The sequence below is a fragment of the Physella acuta genome, unplaced genomic scaffold, assembly GCF_028476545.2.
Source record: "Physella acuta isolate Inbredline_101_S28 unplaced genomic scaffold, ASM2847654v3 ptg000648l, whole genome shotgun sequence".
NCBI lineage: Eukaryota > Metazoa > Mollusca > Gastropoda > Physidae > Physella > Physella acuta.
In genome coordinates, this window is record NW_026732167.1 from 321,884 (window position 1) to 346,743 (window position 24,860).

The 24,860-nt window shown below is 35.4% G+C and overlaps 1 protein-coding gene across 4 annotated transcripts; it reads right to left on the reverse strand.

Moving 5' to 3' along the window:
• LOC131948535 (uncharacterized) lies at positions 1–24,790 on the reverse strand. 4 transcript variants are annotated; one of them, XM_059310097.1, is made up of 3 exons: positions 24,685–24,790; positions 23,138–23,363; positions 1–739 (listed from the first exon to the last, which is right to left on the reverse strand). In XM_059310097.1, exons 1-3 carry the CDS (start codon positions 24,753–24,755, stop codon positions 680–682), a joined length of 357 nt encoding a protein of 118 aa, XP_059166080.1. In that variant the 5' UTR covers positions 24,756–24,790; the 3' UTR covers positions 1–679. The 4 variants fall into 4 exon arrangements, with proteins under 4 accessions (XP_059166080.1, XP_059166079.1, XP_059166082.1 ...); XM_059310096.1 differs by having other exon boundaries at positions 1–774; XM_059310099.1 differs by having other exon boundaries at positions 1–804.
• Between the last annotated feature and the right edge of the window lie 70 nt (positions 24,791–24,860).

Below are 24,860 nucleotides of genomic sequence, written 5' to 3' on the forward strand. Positions count from 1 at the left end.
GGGGGGGTTGTACAGGGCCCATCGATATAAATAACAATATAGGCACTGTTGCTTGTCGGGCAAGCCGTTGAGAGAATTAGCCTATAAATAAACTTGAATATTGACTCTTTTGTGAGATTGGCATCCGGCACCCGCAAATTATATAACAGCCGTGGACAGTGTTTCCACAACAAGCTACGTCGAAAATGTGTCAATGTTTTTCTAATTTTAACCTTAATCACAATGTGTTTGTTTATCTAATTATTATTTATCTCCAATCTTAAAGATTTTTGTATGTCTGTCTTCTTGTCCTTTATGCATTAATACAAAAAGGATCCAATCGACAAGAAACATTGAGAAGTCTTTTAGAATAATTTAGACAAACCTCTACTGACCGTGAAATTTCCTACCACAACCCCACACACGAGGAGCAGTGCCTCCCCACTCCCTCGAAGAGAAGCGAGAAAGAAACTCTGACTCCTGCAAAGTTTTCTACCATTCCTTTTTTTTTCGTTCAGAAGGTGGCTCCTTGACTGCACAGGTGAATCAGTCGGCGCCCCGGGCTCCCCCGTCAGCACTACGGCGCGTACACATGCCCAAGGGATACGGAACGCTACTTTAATCAATGGCTAAATAAAATAAGGGGTGTCCTCCAGCCGCCTCGACAGTAGTATACAGTTGGGCGCCCTAAGTCTCTCCATTATGATGATGTTATGAAACAAGTTGTAGATATGCCCTTTGGGTTAGTAACTTGGCCATCCTAAGTATCGAACATACAGAAGCAGCTAAAATGGACTTCAAAGACCATATTAATCACTTTGAAAACTTATGAGAAAGAAAAAAACAACAAATCTAAATAAATCATGAGCAACTTTTTAAAATTTGTATCTGGTTAGTGTCTCCACAAGGTTCAATATCACCCGGTGCGTTAAGAAAGTGTCTAACCCCGTCTAACAATTTTGCATTTCTGGTGGAGTGTTACCATTTCTCCTTAATATTTTATTATTTTAACTGAATAAACCTTGAGGAGTTGGTTTTTTCTGGAGCCTTCCCCCCTTAAGCTAGAAGAAAGTATGACGAAATATTTTAAAAGGGCTTCATCAATGCGCTACAAATCCTATATTCTTAGACGCGTGACCAGAGGCGTATCCAGGTTTTCGTTGTAGGGGGAGCGAAAAGAGCAAAAAAAAGGCGCCGAATTTTTAACACGTTCTATATACGTGTAATATATATATATATATATATATATATATATATATATATATATATATATATATATATATATATATATAATTACTACTGTATGTCATTACTTCGCTATGATGTAAAATAAATTGAAAGTAGCACTCTGAAGAAATAAGAAAAAGCATACAATGTAGGCCGACAAAACAAAATACTTAAAAAAAACTTTTTAAAAAACCACGTTTTTCTTGTGGACTAAAAAGTAGAAAATAACTATTTACATACATTTGATGACAAAAAACGTGGGTACGTTCACCATCAAATTTCCCGACCCATCTGCCCGACCCACGTTTTTTGTCATCAAATGTATGTAAATAGTTATTTTCTACTTTTTAGTCCACAAGAAAAACGTGGTTTTTTAAAAAGTTTTTTTTAAGTATTTTATTTTCTCCTTTTTAGTCCGTTGCTACACATGAAAAACGTGGTTTTTAAAAAGTTTTTTATATAGTTTATTTTCTACTTTATCTAATCACTTGATTAAGTATGACTTGACTAAGTGTTTTTAAATACATGGACTAAAAAAATCTTGAGCGACCGATACGCTTTAAACAGAGAAAGGGTGTAATTTACGTTGCTGGCGTGGAGATCTACTCACGAATCACGTGATCAAATCTCCCATAAACAAACAAATAAACGCGAAGCTGAGTTAAGGAAAAACGTGTTTATGTGTATTTTAGCATGCCCAGCGTACCAACCGTGTCACCGTTAACAATGTGTTACCGTGTCCGTTCTCCTTTTTAGTCCGTTGCTACACATAAAAAACGTGGTTTTTTTAAAAAGTTTTTTTTAAGTATTTTATTTTCTCCTTTTTAGTCCGTTGCTACACATGAAAAACGTGGTTTTTAAAAAAGTGTTTATAAATACACGGACTAAAAATCTCGAGCGACCAGGATTCGAACCTGGGTTGTCGCGGCCAAAACGCGAAGTACTAACCACTATACGATCACGGCCAGCGCGCTCACATCGATTGGGGCCGAAGTAACTGTGTCAATAGGCCTCCAGTCTTGTCGGTATCTTTAGAAATCATGTCCTCAATTTTATGGTCCTTGGGGCGTAATTAAATTAAGCTAATTACGGTCACTAATTGCTAGTTTTTATGATTGCATCTGAAATTGTTAGGCGAAAGTAGCATGCATGCCAAATTTCAGGTCTCTAGAGCAATCAGAAGTGGGCTAATTTTCGATGTCAATTTTAACAACAAACATCCAAACAACCAAACAAACAAACGCGAAGCTGAGTTAAGAAAAACGTTTTAAAAATTGTATCAATCTTAAAAAAAAAAAAAAAAATTTACACACACTACAACCAAAAACAATGAACGTAACACAATCTGTTTTGTAATTCTTGTAAACAAATTTCTTACATAATAATTCCTCGGAAATTATTTAAGACAAGTGAAATAGGGGAAATAATCACTCTCTTAATATAAATATGTATATATCTACACATTTAATTATAAATGTCAAAACAAATGAATAATTACTTTAGAATATAATCAAATTGTTTAACACTAATCGTGTTTACAAAATGTTTTTGTCTATAATCATAATTTAATATATCGTCATCATAAATGCTAAAGTTTTACAGCATAATGAAAGTTTTTAAAATCAGAGTTGGTATAAAGTCACGCTTTTCGATGTAATAGAAAAACATTCGGAATAACTATTTAACTAAATATCGGTCTTTTAGTTCAGATCATATATTTTTAAATAACTACTGCTTCTTTTGTGTTCTTTAAAGATAATTTTTTAACATAGTGATAGGTAGGGGTTAGATCACTGTATTGATCACACACCTTTTTACTGGTAATTGCAAAAACAATATTCACAGTTTTACGTTTAAAAAGCTAATTTTTTTGGCGGCATGGTACTTTGGTACATCACTACGCGTTTTTCTACATGTACTTAACAGATCAGTTCGGGGTGCGTTGGGGGGTGGGGGGGGGGGGTGGGGGGTGGGTTCAACTTCATTCACCACTGTCCGGTCACTTTAGGTCAATTATCCAACCCGGTGTATACCTAGGTGTGACATTAATGTCGCTCTACACAATTGTGGTGGTGAGGTGTGTGTGTGTGGGGGGGGGGGGGGGGGAGAGATAACCAACTCAGAGTGAACATAGCGTCAGTTTTTAGATGACTGTTCTAAACATACATATATATTACACAAATATATATTACACAAATATATATTACAGAAATAGATTTAAACGAGCCGGCCCGCGGCATAACATACGCCGCTATTTAGTTGTTTCTAATTTTCAATAATTCATAATTTGTGAATTCGACAGTACCAACGCTGACACTGAAAATATTTCTTTAAAACACTATAAGTAGCTCGTTAAGGACCATAACCCCCCCCCTTCCTTCCCCCCCTCCCCCCCCTACGTTTAAAATAGTTGGCTCTGCTTGTAAACATTTAGAGTGAACACAGCTCACTAAAACCATGTAGGGGTGGGGAGGTAGGGAGAGCGTTTGCAGCTTGTTTTCTAACGGCTCGAAGAGGAGAATTATATATATAGATAAGTAGCAGTGGTATTATGACAATATTTTTTTACAGAGGGTCCATGGGGGAGGGGGGTTGTAACTGTTTCATATAATTTGTAATCGTAATCACTATCGCCCAAACTGTAAGAATACTACTACTTCATCGTGATGACGTTGACCTTGTCGAAATTTCCCCACCACTACGCAGTTTTACTCATCAGTGAATTTAAATAGAGGTGCCACATCAGTTGTATTTGTTTCTGTATTGTGATTTTTTAAAAATTAATCACACGATTCAAACTGTATATATAAAGTAATTATGTGTGAAGTTTTATGTATAACATTTTCTAATTCAATTATTCGTAAGCAAATACATTATACAGTTGCCTTAAACTTAATAACCCTCTTGCCAAGTGGTACTACCCGTAGAGGTTTTTTAAACATTGCAATGCATCGTAATGGTTATTTTTAGAATGGCAAACTGATGCAGCTGTTAATACGTGTTGTAAACGTAGACACTACTAGACTAGTACAAAAATGCTTAATTGCTGCATGAAAAGAAATCTTGTGATTTACATAGATGTGCCGACCAAAAATCTTTTTTTAACAAATATCATTGTTTAAAACTGAGTTTAAAAAGTTTCCAAAAAGGCGCCACTTTGCTGAAAATGGCGAGAGGGGGAGCGGCCGCTCCCCCTGCTCCACCCCCCTGCGTACGCTACTACGCGTGACCTTGTTTTCTAAAACTGAGTAATTTAACTGTAAACAATGCCTGCTTGACATGTCTTATATCATATTTGTCGCCCAGCACTCCCACCCCTCCCCCCTACAAAATAAAACAAAATAATTAAATATATAAGTAGGCGCGTCAAATTTGGCACGATGGTGCCTTGTGGCGATAGAACACGAGAGCCGGTGACGGTTCGCCGAAAAGTCTACGGGGAGGGGGTCAAAACTGACCTCGTCTGACCGGCGCCTTAAATGGGCTATATTACGGAAAAAAATTTCGTCCCCTTGAAATTTTGTGAGGTGGTAGGAGAACGCCTGGGGGAGTCACAAAAAACTCGCCATGTCCGGGAAAAATTGGGAAATGGGCCAAAACTGACCAGTCGTATTTCCCTGTATAATCTTTGTATTTTATGGGAAAAACAGAGGGTAATTTCAAAACGGATTTTAGGGCACTTATCCTCTTTACATCTGGCTAATTTTTGGCATGCTTATAGGTAAATGGCTTGGCCGTAGGGCAGACCTGTCGGTTTGACTCAAAGCCCTCGACGAGGGCTAAAAAGTGACCGCCAGTGAAATTCTCTTTATATGAGCTATATTACGAAAAAAAATTTCCTCCGACGACCTTATTGGTATTTTGTGAGGTGGTAGGAAAACGCCTTGAGGTGTCACAAAAAACTCGGCATATCTGGGAAAACTTCGTAAAGGGGTCAAAACTGACCAGTTGTATTTCCCTATATAATCTTTGTATTTTATGGGAAAAACAGAGGGCCATTTCAATGCAGACTTTAGGGTACTTAAACTCAGTATATCTAGCTAATTTTTTGCATACTCTTAGGTAAATGGCTTGACCTTTAAGGAAAACTGTCGGTTTGACTCAAAGCCCTCGACGAGGGCTAAAAAGTGACCGCGAGTGAAATTCTCTTTATATGAGCTATATTACGAAAAAAAATTTCCTCCGACGACCCCGCTTGAAATTTTGTGAGGCGGTAGGAGAACGCCTTGGGGTGTCATAAAAAACTCGGCATATCTGGGAAAACTTCGTAAAGGGGTCAAAACTGACCAGTTGTATTTCCTGATATAATCATTGTATTTTATGGGAAAAACAGAGGGTCATTTCAACGCAGACTTTAGGGTACTTAAACTCAGTATATCTGGCTACTTTTTTGCATACTCTTATGGCAATGGCTTGACCTTTAGGAAAAACAGTCGGTTTGACTCAAAGCCCTCGATGAGGGCTAAAAAGGGACCGCTAGGGAAATTCTCTTCATATGAGCTCTATTATGAAAATAAATTTCCGACAACGACCCCCCTCTTGAAATTTTGTGAGGTGGTAGGAGAACGCCTTAGGGTGTTACAAAAAAATCGCCATGTCCGGAAAAATTCGGGAAATGGGTCAAAACTGACCAGTCGTATTTCCCTATATAATCTTTGTATTTTACGGGAAAAACAGAGGGTAATTTCAACAAAGATTTCACGGTACTTACTCTTTGTGGGCGAATTAAAAAACTAAACGTAGTCAAATATGTTTGATTTCCATTCAATGCACCTTGTTAAGACAATGTGTTGAAGCGATTACTTAATAAAGAAAGCAAAACTCATTTTACAATCCGGAGATGAATGAAAATTGTATTTTTGTCTAATTTCATATATGGAGAAAGTATGTTTCTACACTTTTTAAACATCAAATACAAATTAATTTAAAATATCTGCGTTGTAATATATAATATTATTTTTTTTCACTTTCTTTTTGCGTAGATGTGTTTTACTTACCAATATTTTAAATTTAAATTGATTACGAATGATTATTTAGTAATATATAATGTTAACAGTTTTCGGGCAAACGGCCTTCGGGCAAGTGGCATTCGGGTATTTGTCGCATTCGGGCAAGTGTCCATTTGGGGTTTTGTCTCATTCGGGCAAGTGTCCATTCGGGCGTTTGTCGCATTCGGGCAAGTGTCCATTCGGGCGTTTGTCGCATTCGGGCAAGTGTCCATTCGGGCATTTGTCGCATTCGGGCAAGTGTCCATTCGGGAAATCGGCCTTCGAGCAAACGACATTCGGGCAAGTGTCTTTCGGGAATTTGTCGTAGACCCACTCTTTGTATATCTGGCTAATTTTTTGTATACACCTCTATAGGTGACTAGGCCGTATGGAAAAACTGATGGTCAGACTTAAAGCCATCGAAGAGAGCTAAAAATGACCGCGAGTAAAATTCTCATTATACGAGATTTGGTCATTTGGTCTATGAACAGGGGAGGTAACTTTTAAATGTAATAATTTTTAAATATTTTGTATTATCTTTTTAAAAAAAAAACAAAAATCATAAAGTTTAGCATTGTTTTAAATAAATATTTTGTTTTAAATTAAGTTTAGCATTGTACTGAAATTGTAAAAAGTAATTGCGAAAGTAATTTAATATAAAAATTTGATTGATACTATTATGAAACCCCTTGCAGTTCTATTAACGTTGCGAGTAATAAGTTTGCGAATATTCCATCAAAATGTGAGTGGCATAAAATTACTCCACTGTATAGATTTAGCGTTTTAATCTAAGTTCACCCTGTCTGAACCGGATATGTCGACCTTTTCCTTAAAACGGATTACCGTCGGTGAGGTAAAGTTGATGCCACATTCGCCTGATCACAATAAATGTTTTATAAAATCAAATTAAAATTCTGAATATTTTATATTGGAATAGCCGTTCATAAAAACCTTATGATTAATGGAAACAATCTCTGTAGATACGCCATGTGTACCAACTTAAGGTAATGCCATCCTTTTTACTTTCTCGTATATACGTAGTATAGAGAAAGTGAGTGTAATCTGGTAGCCAGTAAATGTCTTTAAACTTTATGGATCCGTCATTTCATTTTGTTACCATTTTAACGTTAGTCAGTTTTGAATTTCAATCAGTGGACAGAAGGTAGAATTAGATTCTTAAAATTATTTTGATCCCTTAATGCCAGGGAAATAACGTGCTTTACTAATCTGAAAGACTTTATTTCTTTGGATTTGAAGAACTGTACGGTGCAAATATATAAATGTATTTACTAAATCGTCAGATGTAATGTAGTTGCCTACTGATGTGACAGTGACTTTGGATTTATTTCATCTCTACTTATTTAAACTTGTGTGTATTTCCATTTGGAACCTTGTGTGTGTGTGTTCTTTTTTTCTTCACATTTTATACATTGTAAGTACTTTTTTTTTTTATTTCTTGTGTGTGTTGCCTGGCCACGGGTGGGCCTCACGCACAACTATGTCGGAAAAATACATCAAACGGCTATTCCTGCCTAAGTTTGGCTTGGCAGGACATGCGCCAAAAACTCTAGAGATTTTCATAGAAGAGGGTTTTTCTTTAGCTACCCTCACAGCTGACGAACTAAAAAAAGAGCTATGTATGTTATGTAGCCTATCACCAGCTGAATTTGAAGGTCTGTATAACTACGGGACATTGCGTAAATGGTATGTTACCATTAGATCAAAGGAACTATATGAGAAAATGCATATAAAAGAATTTCACAGAGATTTGCCACCTGGGGTAACATCCAAATACAGAGTGCAGAGAATATCAATAACCCACGCCGATAAATCTGGGCAAAGGGGCATGCTGAAATGGCTGCCTTCCAAGACAAGCGACGATGATATAATGGCGATTCTGAAATCTATAAGCAGTCAGGACTCAACACCAACATTTAAGAGAATAGACCAATCAAATGTGGTCCAGTTCACCGTCACTCTGGATAAATGAAGATGTGGAGAATGTCCAACAATATATTACACTTACAAATGAGGCCAACAAAGAAAGCAGAGTCCTTATAATCCTCAATGGGAGGAGGGTGCAATGTTGCCACTGCAACACAGACAGGCACCTGCCTAAAATGTGTGAGCATTTGAGGACTCGCGCTCTTGACGGCGTCCAGCTAGTAGATGGACAGTACAGGGCAATTGAGCCTTGGGATGCAAATGATAAAGAAGAAGTTAGGGAGCATCTAAGTAACAATAGAAATGTCTTAAAGCATTGGGGCAGTTATGATGTTGACGGAGAAAGACAAAATGAAATGCTTAGAGAAGCAAGGCTTAGAGAGGTAGAAGATGCCTTTGGAGTAGATGGCCAAACTGAAGCACATCATACTACTGTAGCACCGCAGCAAGTTAACGAAAGCGTAGCAGAAACCACCATAGAGGCCGAAGCCATGGAGACAATAGCGACCAGAAATTCCATAGTAACAGGGTCTCAAAAAGATTGGGATCAAGAAAATTTGGAGGCAGTCGACGAAACAATAAATGATATTCTTCAAGATAACACTAGTTCAGAAAACATAACGAAACCGCTAAAGGAAATTAAAAGCTCACAAAGTATATCAGCAACAAAGGTATCAGGTCAACTGTCATATAGTCAAGCAATCAGTTCAAGTAAAAAACAATTACCTACAGTAAAGCCACCTCAAAGGGCCGTGACCAGGGCCCAACGGGATAGCAAACCAGCGGCTGGAAAGTTTGGCGTTAAAAGACCACCACCATCCAGCCCTCCAGAAACAGATGTTCGAAAGAAAACCCCAAATAATTCATGCTAACTCTGGCAACATTGAACATCAGGGGGGCTAGGGAAAAACACATTATATAAACAACATAATAAATAAACACAATATTGACATCTTACTTTTACAGGAAACTAACATTGGAACTACAAAAGAGGCAAATTACTAGATGCATACATCGGTATTAAAAACTCACTGCACAGTACTGGTTCCAACTGCAGAGGAACCAGTATACTTTGTACATCAGACAAACACAAAATTAAAAGTACATACACGGATAAACAGGGCAGGAAAGCATGCATCACATTGGATATTGACAAAACAGAAATAACAATCATCAATATATACGCCCCAACACATAGACAAGAACGAAAACATTTCTACCACACGCTTAATGAACTTATAAATACCGAATACAAAAACAAGACGATACTTTTAGCAGGTGATTTTAATATGGTCATTGATGATACAGACCTAATAGGACAAAATGACAGGAAAACGAAAAGGCTAAAACACGATAAAGAACAAATTAATACATTAAACAATATAATAAAAACGACAAGCTTAAAAGACACCTACAAGAATACACTAAATTTCACTGAAACAACGCACTACAGCAGAACACATCATAGCGCAGCTAGGCTAGACAGAATATATGCTCATGAAAGCATAACGGTAAACAAAGTAAAACACCTCGCTCAGACACTTACATTTACAGACCACAAAATAGTTATTGCTCAACTACAAATTAACCCCACTCACAGAACAAAGAATACATATTGGAAACTCAACAACACGCTTCTAGAAAATAGCGAATACATCACAGAAATAAGGAAGCTAGCATCAGAATTCACACAGAGAGCATCAAACACACATGCACTAGAGCTCTGGGAAGATTTTAAATATATGGTACTGGAATACTCTATCAAAATAGCAAGGCAAATAAACACAGATAGGAAAATTATGGAAGAACTACTAGACAGACAACTAGATACGTTAATCAGTCATAATGCATCGCAGGACAAAATTGAAAAAGTAGAATCAGAATTAAACAAAATACAAACACATAGACACAAGGGAGCGCTAATACGTAGTAGAATAGACATGATAGGCAACGAAGACCCCTCCCATTGCAACACAATTTTGGAAAAAATACACTGCAACAGTAAACAGATATGTAGCATAACAGATGACGACGGGACTATAACAAATGACCTGGAAAGTATAAAACGTCAGTTTACTTTATACTATCAAAACCTCTTCAATAAGGAAGATACAGACTATGAAATACAAGAACATTATCTTAAGTACACAACAAGGCTAGACAACAATGACTGTACCAAAATCAACGCGCCAATTACAAAAGAGGAAATATCCAAGACTATAGACGGACTAAAACTAAATAAAGCTCCAGGACCAGACGGACTAACCAATGAATTTTATAAAACCTTTAAAAATGACTTAATACTCCTTTTACACGCTACATTTCAGGACATACATGAAAGAGAGGATTGTGCTACAGATTTTAAGAGGGCATATATAACACTCATTCCCAAAAATGATACGGACAGGACAAAAATTATAAATTACAGACCTATATCTTTACTTAACAGTGATTATAAAATATTGACAAAAACTTTAGTTAAGAAACTCGAACCCTTCATATCTAAATTAATACACCCCGATCAGCAGTATAGCATACCAGGTAGAAACATACACAACCACACGCACTTAATCAGAGACATCATACATTATAGCACGCAGAAAGACACACTAACTAGCGATTCTTAGCATCGACCAACATAAAGCGTTCGACAGAGTAGATCATACATGGTTAATAAAAACAATAGATGCTTACAACCTTGGACACTATTTTAAAACATGGATAAAAATAATATATAACAATGCACACAGTCATTTATTAATAAACAACAGTGTTACAAGCGCTTTTCACATACAGAAATCAGTTAGACAAGGTTGTCCTTTATCTCCCCTACTATACATCCTAAGCTTAGAACCCCTACTAGAAAACATTAGACAGGACAACTCGATTAAAGGACTGTACATTCCAAACACGGTAGGCAAGAAAATACCTGCATACGCAGACGACACTACTTTCTTAGTACAAACAGAAAAAGCAATACAGACTGTAATAGAAAAATTCAACAACTTTGGGAAAGGGAGCGGGGGAAAAATAAACGCAGAAAAATCAAAAGTAATGGGTATAGGTAAATGGAAAGGTAAAGATAACTATCACATAGACATAACAATAACTGACAAACTCAAAATTTATGGAATAACCTATACTAGCGATCCCACAATAAACGACCAAGAAACTTGGACCACACTGAAAAATAAAATAAATCACAATCTGGAAAAATACCAATACTGCAATACAACCATTTTTGCCAGAGCTGCATTAGTAAACAGATATATCATTCCAAAAATAATTTTCGTAGCGACGAACTCTACAATACCCAACTCATTTATTAAAAAAACAAACAAGCACATTAGAGAGTTCAATTTCAAAAATACGATTAGAAACATTAGCCACAAAACCTTAATACAAAATAAATTAAATGGAGGTATAGGGCTACACGACATTCAAACTAAAATAAACACCTTCCGATTAAAACACCTGGATAGAATAAGGATAGAACCACATTATCATCCATTAGCACAATACTACATTGGGTTAAACATAAAGAGCATTTTAAAATTAAACATCATAACACCACACTATGGGGGAAATGACATAGGCAGCTTTTATAAAGAAACGCTAGCAAAATTCCAAGGAAACAAAAGCATTATTGGGGAAGACACAAAAAAAATATACGACATCCTAATCAAACAACAAGCGACACCCTTGTACACGAGAATTAGTTGGGCCAGGGAACACAATATAATAGACATTAAAGATACATTTAGAAACCTACATAATAAACGCATTACACCAAAAGAAAGGGAAATAGCATACAGACTGATTTTTAACACAACTCCAGTTTCACGAAATACAAAGTCAAATCAAAATGTTAAAATAACATGTCAAACGTGTAAACAAAATATACAAGAAACTGAGAAACACATTTATTTAGATTGTATATTAGTACAGAAAACAAAGCAAACACTTGCGAAAATATTAAACACCACCAATCAAACAGCCACAACAAATAAAGCAATCACACTTAATTTAATTAACACGACTAGACAAAGAACAGAAGACGAAAACAGACTAGTAGCAATGGCTATTTATAGATCGACTATATGGCAAATTAGGAATAAAGTCAGATATTTTTTCACAAAATACACGGACATCGAGTTAAAAGAAATATTTCAAGCAAAGCTAAGACATAGACTGGGAACTCTCACTTAACTGAGAAAAAAAAGAAATATACAGGAAAGAAAGAAATAAAGTATTAATTTTAATTTAGACAGTCTCAAGCCAAACATCACTCGATCAGCCCCCAAGTAAATTAACATTAGAACAGTCTTCTGTTTCCCGGGTTTTAAAATGCACAACCTGAATGGTAGATAGAGATACCCACCTCAACCCCCCCCCCCCCAACACACACACACACTCCCCCCCCCCCCACTCAACCGGACTTGCGCACATTTCAAGGTAGCGTGCCCTCATTGCCAAGGGTCAATTTTTTGTCATGGAAAGTTTTGGAATAATAGATCAGTACGTGATTACAGAGACACTTCTCCCACAGTCGTTTCTATTTCTGTCCATGGGTTGCTACAGTGTGAACTTTTGACTCCGCAGCACACTAAACTAAGCAGTGAAGAGAAACCTAGTTTGCACACCTTATTTTAATCTAGTTCTTATGCCATTTTATTTTTTCCCTTTGATTATTATATATGCAATTGATGTTCATTGTTCATGTCTTTGATGCTATGTAAAATCTATCAAATATATTATTATTACTGATTTAAATGTTTAAAACAATTGAATTAATAAAAATAAAAAATAAAAAATCTACCCCCTCCTCTCTCCCCCTCTAACCACTTTACCCCCAGACATGATAACCCCACAATCCCTTTAACTGTTCCAACGACCCCACCACCCACCGCAACATCAATATCCAGAACTTATTTAAAGTTCTAAATCTTGTCTCTTTCCCCTCATCTTTCACACTGCAACCTTTTGAAAACTCAATGCGACCACTACACAACACCCTTTCAACTAGTCAACTTAAGTTGTTTTCCTACATAGAAAATGCTTCACTGTCCCATTGACCCTCTCTGAAAAATTTCCTTTCCTCTCCCCACCCAGACTTCTGACACTTTCATTTGACCTTCACCCCTTTTACTGTCATCCTTTGCAATTTTTTTTATAATTAGATACATGACATCATGTAAATATTCATTATGTACATTTGCAAAACCTTTCGTTTTCATTTGGTGTTCAAAATTATGTTAAAAAATTTGATGTTAATGTACCTGTTTTAATTGCAAATACAAGTATTTAAAAAAAAAAATGGATCCGTCATTTCTCTCTGAAAATTTCCTTTTTTGTCTCCCCACCCAGACTTCTGACACTTTCATTTGACCTTCACCCCTTTTTCTGTCATCCTTTGCAATTTTTTTATAATCAAATACATTTGCAAAACCTTTCGTTTTCATATGGTGTTCAAAATTATGTTAAAAAATTTGATGTTGATGTACTTGTTTTAATTGCAAAAAAAAGTATTTAAAAAAAAATCAATGAGCCGGACAGGCATCCCACCTACCTAACGCCTCCTCCCCCACCCCGTACAATACAGTCACATATCCTACAAAATTCCACATCACTTACAATTTACCTCTACCCCCTACCTCTCATTCAAGTGTGCCTCTTTTTTACCCCCATGACCCATCCTTTTACTTGATTTCGATGTTTTTCACTAGCGCTGCATTATTATTTTTGTTAAAACAAACATCGCATTGACTTTGATATATCTTAACTTGTAGAAATATTTCAGTTTTAATTACTGTTTGAAATTATGCCAATGATGTTGATGTAGATGCACTTGTTTTATATTGAAAATAAAGGTTTAAAAAAAAAAAAAAAAAAAAAAAGCATTTAACATAGCAGCCAATCACCTATTAATTAATCATTAAATTCCTCAATTTTTTTTTAAACCTAAGCGAAGCTAGGCAGTATGCCTAGTCTATATATATAAAGCAAAGTGGTCAAGTGCCCGATACTTCACGGCGCCGCAGGCGCGTCAAATTTGGCACGATGGTGCCTTGTGGCAATAGAACACGAGGGCCGGTGACGGTTCGCTGAAAAGTCTACGGAGAGGGGGTCAAAACTGACCTCGACTGACCGGCGCCTTATATGGGCTATATTACGAAAAAAAATTTCCTCCGACGACCCCCCTTGAAATTTTGTGAGGTGGTAGGAGAACGCCTTGGGGTGTCACAAAAAACTCTCCATGTATGGGAAAAATCGGGAAATGGGTCAAAACTGACCAGTCGTATTTCCCTATATAATCTTTATATTTTATGGGAAAAACAGAGGGTCATTTCAAAACGGATTTTAGGGCACTTACCCTCTTTACATCTGGCTAATTTTTTTGCATGTATTGGTAAATGGCTTGGCCGTAGGGCAGATCTGTCGGTTTGACTCAAAGCCCTCTACGAGGGCTAAAAATTGACCGCGATTGAAATTCTTCTCATATGAGATTTATTACGAAATTATTTTTCCTCCGACGACCCCCCTTGATATTTTGTGGTGGTAGGAGAACGCCTTGGGGTGTCACAAAAAACTCGCCATGTCCGGGAAAAATCGGGAAATGGGTCAAAAGTGACCAGTCGTATTTCCCTATATAATCTTTGTATTTTATGGGAAAACAGAGGGTCATTTCAAAACGGATTTTATGGTACTTAAACTCAGTATATCTGGCTAATTTTTTGCATACTCTTAGGTCAATGGCTTGACCTTTAGGGAAAACTGTCGGTTTTACTCAAAGCCCTCGACGAGGGCTAAAAAGTGACCGGGAGTGAAATTCTCTTTATATGAGCTCTATTACGAATTTTTTTTCCTCCGACGACCCCTCTTGATATTTTGTGAGGTGGTAGGAGAACGCCTTGGGGTGTCACAAAAAACTCGGCATATCTGGGAAAACTTCGAAAAAGGGTCAAAACTTACCAGTTGTATTTCCCGATATAATCTTTGTATTTTATGTGTTAGCGGCTGGAGTGTATTATTATTATTTGTAACTTAGAAGGCGAATGTATCTTTTCGTTTCATGTCATAAATTGTACGTAGTTTTTAGTTGTGTAGTCCCGTATTATGGCGCCGCTGTCTCACTGTTTATGTCCCTGTTTATAGCTAGTTTGTATATATTTCGTTTATATTGTTGTCATGGTTTATATTAAGTGTCTTTTTATATAATTCTGTTGCATGTTTCGTGGCGTTTGGTTTGTTATCCGTGAATTAGGGACTATTTGTTTACGTGTAGTGTGTGAGGTGTGTGAAAGTCGATTTCCGGCTTGTTTAATTCTGTCTTTTTGTGTGCTGAAAGCGATGAGGTGAGAGCAAGGACGAATCTCTTACCATCGATTATAAAGTACACCATCCAGTCATTATTATTTTGTGTATGTGTTCGTTACAGACCTGGTAAGTTAGAAACACATTTATTTTTACTTTGCTGTTTATTTTTGGTTGCTGGCCATAAGTTTTTTGTGGCTGTTTTCTGACCACCATTGTGGTTTTGTCAGACCATGTGGACTCAGATGCTGAGTTTTATTATATTATTATGTTTATGGTTATTTTGTTACTTTGTTGTATCTCTTGGGCTTGTGTTAAGCCAGGGATAATGCTTAATTATACTTGGCCCTCAGTTATGGTTTACTCCTAGCTGTTGGGTTAGGTGGTACACACATTTTATTGATTGTATCCCTTGGGCTGGTGTTAAGCCAGGGATGAAGTTATTTTAGACTTGACCCGCAGTTATGGTTTACTCCTGGCTGTCGGGTTAAGTAGTGGAGTTATTGTTACTTGACCCACAGTCACGGTTCGTTCCGGACTGTCGGGTTTGGTTATGTACTTGTAGATGTAGGCTGGTTATAAAATTTTTATGCCATTAAAGTGAACTTTCGCTTCCTGTGGTGATCTTTGTTGATACCCAGGAGAGTGTTTGGTTCATTCTAAGTCACTGTGGATGTAATCATGTTATTAATAGATTTTATTTTACATGAGCCTTTTGTTAGGCTGGTAACTGTGTTGAGCTAGTAGTTTAGAGCTCAGTGTCCTGGTAGTGTTCCAGGTAATTTTTAAAGTATTATCTGTGTGAACTACCTACAGGCTGTTGAGATGTAATCCAGCCAGCCTGTAGTTAATGCTTTGTATATAACTTTTTCTGTAAAGTAATTAATTTATTTGTTTTCCTTTTTCTAGGACGTAGTCCGAAATTGGGTGCTTGGTTTTGTTTGGTTTTTTTGGTTTTGTTTGGTTTTGTTTGGTTCTGTTTTGTTGCACATAGTGTTTGTCCTGTTGTGTTGGATATAAATTGTTTTGTCTGTTTTGTGTCAGTAGTTTTTATCTATTCTTTTTTGTGATTTTTCATTGGTTCCATATTTTTGGTAAATAAATTTTATTAATTGTTAAAGATTTTTTTGTTTTTATTATTTAGACTAAGGTTAGGTTATTAACCAGTCTGGGTTTAGCCGGGCTTGCACTGACCGGACGGTAATAGATAAGCCTAGAAGGGTAGATTTTAGGTATCCCCCCCCCCCGCTAGCAGGGCTTACATATGGGAAAAACAGAGGGTCATTTCAACGCAGACTTTAGGGTACTAAAACTCAGTATATCTGGCTAATTTTTTGCATACTCTTAGGTCAATGGCTTGACCTTTAGGGAAAACTGTCTGTTTGACTCAAAGCCCTCGACGAGGGCTAAAAAGTGACCGCGAGTGAAATTCTCTTTATATGAGCTCTATTACGAAAAAAAATTTCCTCCGACGACCCCCCTTGATATTTTGTGAGGTGGTAGGAGAACGCCTTGTGGTGTCACAAAAAACTCGGCATATCTGGGAAAACTTCGTAAAGGGGTCAAAACTGACCAGTTGTATTTCCCTATATAATCTTGGTATTTTATTGGAAAAACAGAGGGTCATTTCAACGCGGATTTTAGGGTACTTATTCTTTGTATAACTGGCTAATTTTTTGCATACACCTCTATAGATGAATGGGCCGTATGGAAAAACTGTTGGTCAGCATCAAAGCCCTCAAAGAGGGCTAAAAATCACTGCGAGTGAAATTCTCATTATACGAGTTTTGGTCATTTGGTCTATTAGCAGGGGAGGTAACTTTTTAATGTAACAATTTTTTAATATTTTGTATACTCTTTTTCAGAAAAAACAAAAATCATAAAGTATAGCATTGTTTTAAATGTATATTTTGTTATAAATTAAGTTTTGTATTGTATTGAAATTGTAAAATTAATTGCAAAAGTAATTTAATATAATATTTGATTGATAATTTTTATGAAAGCCCTTTCAGTTCTAATAACCTTGCGAGTAATAAGTTTGCGAATATTCCATCAATTTATGGGTACAATAAAAGTACCCCACTGTATAAATTTAGGCCTTAAGCATTTAACATAACAGCCAATCACCTAATAATTAATCATTCAATTTCTCAACTTTTTTGAAAACCTAAGCGATGCTAGGCAGCATGCCTAGTATATAAATATATATTAAAAATTAATAAATAAATAAAAATTAATAATAGATCAATATATAAATAAAAAATAAATAAAATAAAATAAATATATAAATAAATAAATACATTGTTACACTCGGCCTTCTAATATTTTTGGCCCGTTTGGGAAGGTGTAACAATAATAAAAAAAAATCCACAAAGGGAATCTGTAACATTGAAGTATAATTTTCTCCGATTACAAAAAAACAAAACAACATTGACACGAAGACAAAACTGACGACTAGGTACACTGTGTTGACGCTACATCACACTGCTTACACACCCCCTTGTTCACAAACTTGTTTAAACGCTCGCACACCACTTCCAAGGGGAGCACTCTCACACACACTCTATCCTACACACTTTCGTATAGACATCTAAGCTACGTCACACACAAAAAATAATTGATAGATAAATACATATTTGTATGTATATTTATTTATTTTGCACAGATTTCTAATCCGATGTTTCCACAATGCTTAAAACAATAGAAACGTTTGGTTGAAAGATTATCAAGCACTGGTAAATGATTTTTGAAAACAATTGCATTTTAATTTTTTTTTTAAATTAACCTTACATAGAGTCTGTATATTAAATATTAGTATTAATCTATTAACACAATGAAGCGTTCTAAAACGTCTACGGTCGTGTCAGGCTTTCATTTTAATTTTTTTTTTTAAAAGGCGGCTCTCTCCTGCCATGTCTTTCAAGGTTAATAAATTGGTTTTTATGTTGTCAGGATACTGTGGACTGTCAGATCTAGATCAATACACACCATATCTACATCCTCAGTTCGATGATCCCAGTTGAAAACACTGCCATCGTCAAAGAGAAGCTTGAAAAGAAAGGAAAACAAACTATATACACAATCACACAATTTCTCTTTCTCTCTCACACACACACTCATATATATATATATATATATATATATATATATATATATATATATATATATATATATATATATATATATATATATATATATATATATATATATATATAAAGCAAAGTGGTCAGGTGCCCGATAGGGCACTTCCCGGCGCCGCAGGCGCGTCAAATTTGGCACGATGGTGCCTTGGGTCGATAGAACACGAGGGCCGGTGACAGTTGGCCGAAAATTCGACGGAGAGGGGGTCAAAACTGACCTCGACTGACCGGCGCCTAATATGGGCTATATTACGAAAAAAATTTTTTTTTAGTTTTAGCAAAACTGTCAAATTAAAAAACACAGAGTTTGTACATTTATTGCATAAATACAAAAATATAAAACAGAATGATTAACAGTGTATCAGTTTCACCATGAGACAAATGCCTTTTTAAAAAAAAATACAATACAAATAAACAAGTCGTGTTTTATTAAATATTCATTTTTATTCATTTGCTAAAACAAAAGTACAATAAAAAAAATAAATCGTGTTTTCCTAATGTTTTGGTGTGTTTCGGTTGTTATAATAAAATACGCTCAACTGGAGTTAAACAAGCAACGGAGAATAAAATACGCTGAAATGGAGTTTTACCGTCTTTGTATTTTATGGTAAAAACCGGGACATTTTAACACAATTTTTAGGTTACTTAACGTCTGCACATCACGCTAAGTTTTTGCATACACTACTATAGATGATTAGGCCGTATGGAAAAACTGTTGGTCCGACTCAAAGCCCTCGACGAGGGCTAAAAGATAATCGAGAGTGAAATTCTCCTTATATGATATATATATATATATATATATATATATATATATATATATATATATATATATATATATATATATATATATATATATATATATATATATATATATATAAAATGACGAACGATCCCCTTAATATTTTCTTATATAAGCATAGCAACTGTTTGTAAAAAAAAGTAAACAAAGACATAGTCATACGTTCAGTTTTCAAGGGAGATAACGTTTTTTAAATTATTATTTTTCAAATAATTTTATACTATTTTATACAGAAACAGAAAATGACGAAGTATAGCATTTGTTTTAGTACAAAATTAAGTTGTTAATGCAATTACGTATCGTAATTAAATAAATAAATAAATTTCAAAAGGCAATGTTATATAATATATGAGATATACTGTTCATGGAACCTGTGTAGTTCTAATTCCATTTTAGTTATACATTCCGTACTTTTATTAGGGAGCTTGTAGAGAGTCAACAGTATTAGAAACTGTAAGAAAATCACGGCGCCCAACGTTTTTCATCGCTTATAGTAGAGTGATCGCTTGCATTATTGTGATGTATAGCATTTATTTTCTACTTTTTAGTTCAATCAGAAAACGTGGGTTTTTAAAAACTTTTTTAATGATAATTATTTTCTACTTTTTAGTCTGTGTCTGTTTGTTTGCATTAAAATCTTGCTATCGATTTTATTTTTTCGCATTCACTTTTTTTTGGGTAAACGAAGACAACTCGTAAAAAACACGTGCCTTGAACCCGTGTCGAGTGGGTTAGCAATCGTGTGCCCAACCACTCGACCATATCGTCTCCCCCATACTGGCCACCAGTTGTTCCGGTTGTTTGTACACAAACACCACGTGAACACTACTCAGTAAGCAAAAAGAGGGAGAGTACCGAACCTTGTTTTCATCAAATTACAATGACTGGGTAATGTCCCCTTTTCCCACGTTTTTTGTACAATTATATAGTGGTCTAAAATGATCAATAAAATGTTTCCATGGATCAATTTAGTAATAATAACAATTGAATATTCAATTGTCATCGGTAACAAAGCTTCCCTGAAAATTTCAGCGCGCTAGCTAACTGGGAAGTGCCCGAAATTTCGATCGCAAGATTTGATTGGAAAAACAAACAAACAAACAGAGGCGAAAGCAAGTTAAAGAAAACGTGGGAAAAACACGCACATTGCTGAAACATATTAAAAGGATCAATGTCAAATATCATTTTCGTTTATATTCCTAAAAAAGGTGGAAACATTTTCATTACAGTAGGTCGAAAAAACTAATTAATTCAACTTTTTTGGGTACTTTATGCAAGTGAGGTAATTTAAAAACATCAATAATTGAATTTTTTTTTATTCCTACCGCATTTATTATTATATGCTAAGGTTTATAATTAAAATTAAAAAATGTTAAAATTATTTATTTATATTATTTTCTAATTAGATCTAGTCTCTGATTTCTCAAAATCACAATTTTTTTGTTTTTGTTTTTCTGTGTTATTAAAACAGATGGTGAAATTAAACTTTTAGAGAATGCTGGAAACTCTCTCTGGGCGAGGACGTATGGGAAAACGTGTTTTTAATATTCAACTCACTCTCAATAGTTTTAGTTAATTTTTTTTATTACTACCGCATTGATTATTATATGGTATGGTTCATAAGTAAAATAGAAACATGTTAAGATTATTTATATCATTTTCTAATTAGTCTATGATCTCTAAAAATCACTAGTTTTTGTTTTTGTTTTTCGGTGTTAACAGATGGTGAAATTTTAGAATTATAATATAGAGAATGCTGGAAAGGCTCACTCTGGGCGAGGACAGGCTGTGTTGTGTTGTGGTTGTGTTGTGGTTGTGTTGTGGTTGGGTTGTGTTGTGGTTGTGTTGTGGTTGTGTTGTGGTTGTGTTGTGGCTGTGTTGTGGTTGTGTTGTGGTTGTGTTGTGGTTGTGTTGTGGTTGTGGTTGTGTTGCGGTTGTGTTGTGGTTGTGCTGTGGTTGTGTTATGGTTGTAATGTGGTTGTGTTGTGGTTGTGGTTGTGTTGTGGTTGTGTTGTGGTTGTGTTGTGGTTGTGTTGTGGCTGTGTTGTGGTTGTGTTGTGGTTGTGTTGTGGTTGTGTTGTGGTTGTGTTGTGGGTGTGTTGTGGTTGTGTTGTGGCTGTGTTGTGGTTGTGTTGTGGCTGTGATGTTGTTGTGTTGTGGTTGTGTTGTGGTTTTGTTGTGTTATGGTTGTGCTTGTGTTTGTGTTGTGGTTGTGTTTTGGTTGTGTTGTGGTTGTATTGTGGTTGTATATAGTGGTTGTGTTGTGGTTGTGTTGTGGTTGTGTTGTGGTTGTGTTGTGTTGTGGTTGTGTTGTGGTTGTGTTGTGGTTGTGTTGTGGTTGTGTTGTGGTTGTGTTGTTGTTGTGTTGTGGTTGTGTTGTGGTTGTGTTGTGGTTGTGTTGAGGTTGTTTTGTGGTTGTGTTGTGGTTGTGTTGTGGGTGTGTTGTGGTTGTGTTGTTGTTGTGTTGTGGTTTTGTTATGGTTGTGTTATGGTTGTGTTGTGGTTGTGTTGAGGTTGTGTTGTGGTTGTGTTGTGGTTGTGTTGTGGGTGTGTTGTGGTTGTGTTGTTGTTGTGTTGTGGTTGTGTTATTGTTGTGTTGTGGTTGTGGTTCTGTTTGTGTTGTGGTTGTGTTTTGGTTGTTGTGGTTGTGTTGTGGTTGTGTTTTGGTTGTGTTGTGGTTGTGTTGTGGTTGTATTGTGGTTGTGTTGTGGTTGTGTTGTGGTTGTGTTGTGGTTGTGGTTCTGTTTGTGTTGTGGTTGTGTTTTGGTTGTGTTGTGGTTGTGTTGTGGTTGTGTTTTGGTTGTGTTGTGGTTGTGTTGTGGTTGTGTTGTGGTTGTATTGTGGTTGTGTTGTGGTTGTATTGTGGTTGTATTGTGGTTGTGTTGTGGTTGTGTTGTGGTTTTTGTTTTTTTTGTTTTGTTCTGTTCCCAAGATGGTACATTTAAAAAAGATTTACCGTGGCGGAGCACGGGTATGCAGCTAGTATATAATATAACGCTGCTGGTAGTGTGTCAGTCCATCATCGCTATAGGTTTTAGAACCATAAAAGTATACTCATCATATTTCGTGCTTTTTACTTGCACCGCAGTGTCTTATTATAGTTAATAGAGTAGGGTTTGTTTATATTGCGACTTATTGCGATTTTATAGTTGCTACTGTTTTTACTCTTCTGCATAACGTAAAGAAAATTATAAATACACGCACATTGCTAAAATATATTAAAAGTATCATTTTCGTTTAGAATCCTAGAAAAAAGGGATACATTTAAAAATAATATTGTCGAAAAAACGAATTAATTAAACTGTTTTGTCATTTTCCAAGGGAGGTAATTTAAAAATAAATTCAACTCGCGCTTTTAAAAAAATAACGTGAATGCGAAATCTACGGACGTCCAAGAGGGAATTATTGTTGCAATAATATAATTAGCAAATGTGAATGTTAATATTGTGTTGTGTTTGTGTTGTGTTTTGTTGTTTTGTGTTTGCGTTGTGTTTGTATTGTGTTTGTGTTGTGTTTGTTTTGTGTTTGTGTTGTGTTTGTGTTGTGTTGTGTTTGTGTTGTGTTGTGTTTGTGTTTGTGAAAACGCGTAATTTTTAATCGGGCTTGTAAGTCTCGTTTTCACCCACGTTGAATTAGAAATCTCGATAGCAATGGAGAGATTTAGATTTTCAAACAGCAAGGTCCGGTGTCACCCCCACCCGTAAGAATATATATATATATATATATATATGTATATATATAATTACCTCATATCTGTTACTGCGTATTGTGATTTGTAATTTAAACTGTACATCTTTTGCAAATGGAACACGTCCAAGCACACTCGGTTTACCAGCCCATTTAGAGCCCCTAGAGTTAAAGATAACCCTTGACTGAAAAAACCTAACAGCCATATGCAAGGCGACATTTCCATATGCCGTACAATTTGAACGATTCGCTTGTTCATTCCAATTCTTTAGGTTAATTGAAAATCTATTGATTAAAAAAAGTGAGATTAGTTAAACTATAACATAAAACAAAAATTGCAAAGTAAAGCAACAGTCTCAGAAAGTATAATAACATACAATATATATATATATATATATATATATATATATATATATATATATATATATATATATATATATATATATATATAATAAAATATGATAATATTCATTTATATATTTGCGTTTGTGGTAGTGGTGTGGTAGTAGGGTGCGCTTTTTTATCTAATTCCTTATTGCGTATATTATTCCATTGTGAAATTGTTTTAGCTTAATACATCTTAAACTAATTTAGTGATATAAAAATATTTTTTTACTTGAAATAAATATCCGATTCTTACATCGCATGGTTAATTTAAAATGAGTTTAATGTTGTTATAACGTTAAAGATCCGAAATAATAAAGCGGGGGTGATCTTTCCCGTAGTGTTATATAACAATATTCGAGAAAGTTTAGGGGAGATCACTCCCGATTTATTTAAAAATCATTTTAATATCCCTAGTCGCCATCTCCTGTATTGTTATATAAGAATATTCGTGAAAGTTTAGGGGAGATCACTCCCGGTTTATTTTTCATTAATGTTACATTTTGCAATTGTTTGCTTTGACAGTGGAAATAGCAATATAATTATACACGATACGTAATAACAGTTTTCTGTTTAATGGTTTGACTCTGATTGTATGTGTACTTGTGTAACAAAAATTACAACGGGGGATAGAAGCTGATGTGAAGATTAATTTTTAGAATCAATTGTTGTTGCTATTTTGAGCGTAGCATTATGCAATGCACTTTAATTGTCCTTAAAACATTTGGTAACCAAACAAATATATGTGCATTAACTGCAACATTTGAACATGGCAATATAATATGGCTAGAGTAACGAGTATCTGATTACAGCTAGTATTTAAATATTTTAATTTACATTTTTCTTTATGAATTGTAATTATCTTTTATCTTTCAGGTTATGTTGTGTAATATAAATGGGTGTTTTGTTATTTTGCTGCGCTACGTTTTGAATGTGCAATGATCCTTAGGTTTAGTATCAATTGTGTGTATGTGTAACGTATAAAGTTTTCAAATGGTTCAATGTTTTGTATTTCATTTAATAAAATGTGTAGATTGATTATCTTTTATTTTAGATTAGGGATAGGAGTTGAACAGCATGCACTGACGTCCGATTTTATGATAGTCCTAAGAGGTAATTTGTAATTATACCCCCATCCCACCCCTCTCCCGACATATGTTAGGTCGTGCATAAACAAGTAACGATCGATTTGACTTAGGAATTTTGATGTGTTCGAACTCACCCATAATTAGAATTTGGAGTGGCAATTATTATGATTCTTTTTACCTCAAGTTGATCGTTAAAGCGAATCATCTTTGGCTAAAATCAAAATAAAACAACAATTTAGTATTATGTTTGTATCCATTTGATTTCCCTTAGTGATCGTGTATGAGTCACAAAGTAGTTATGCGTGTCTTT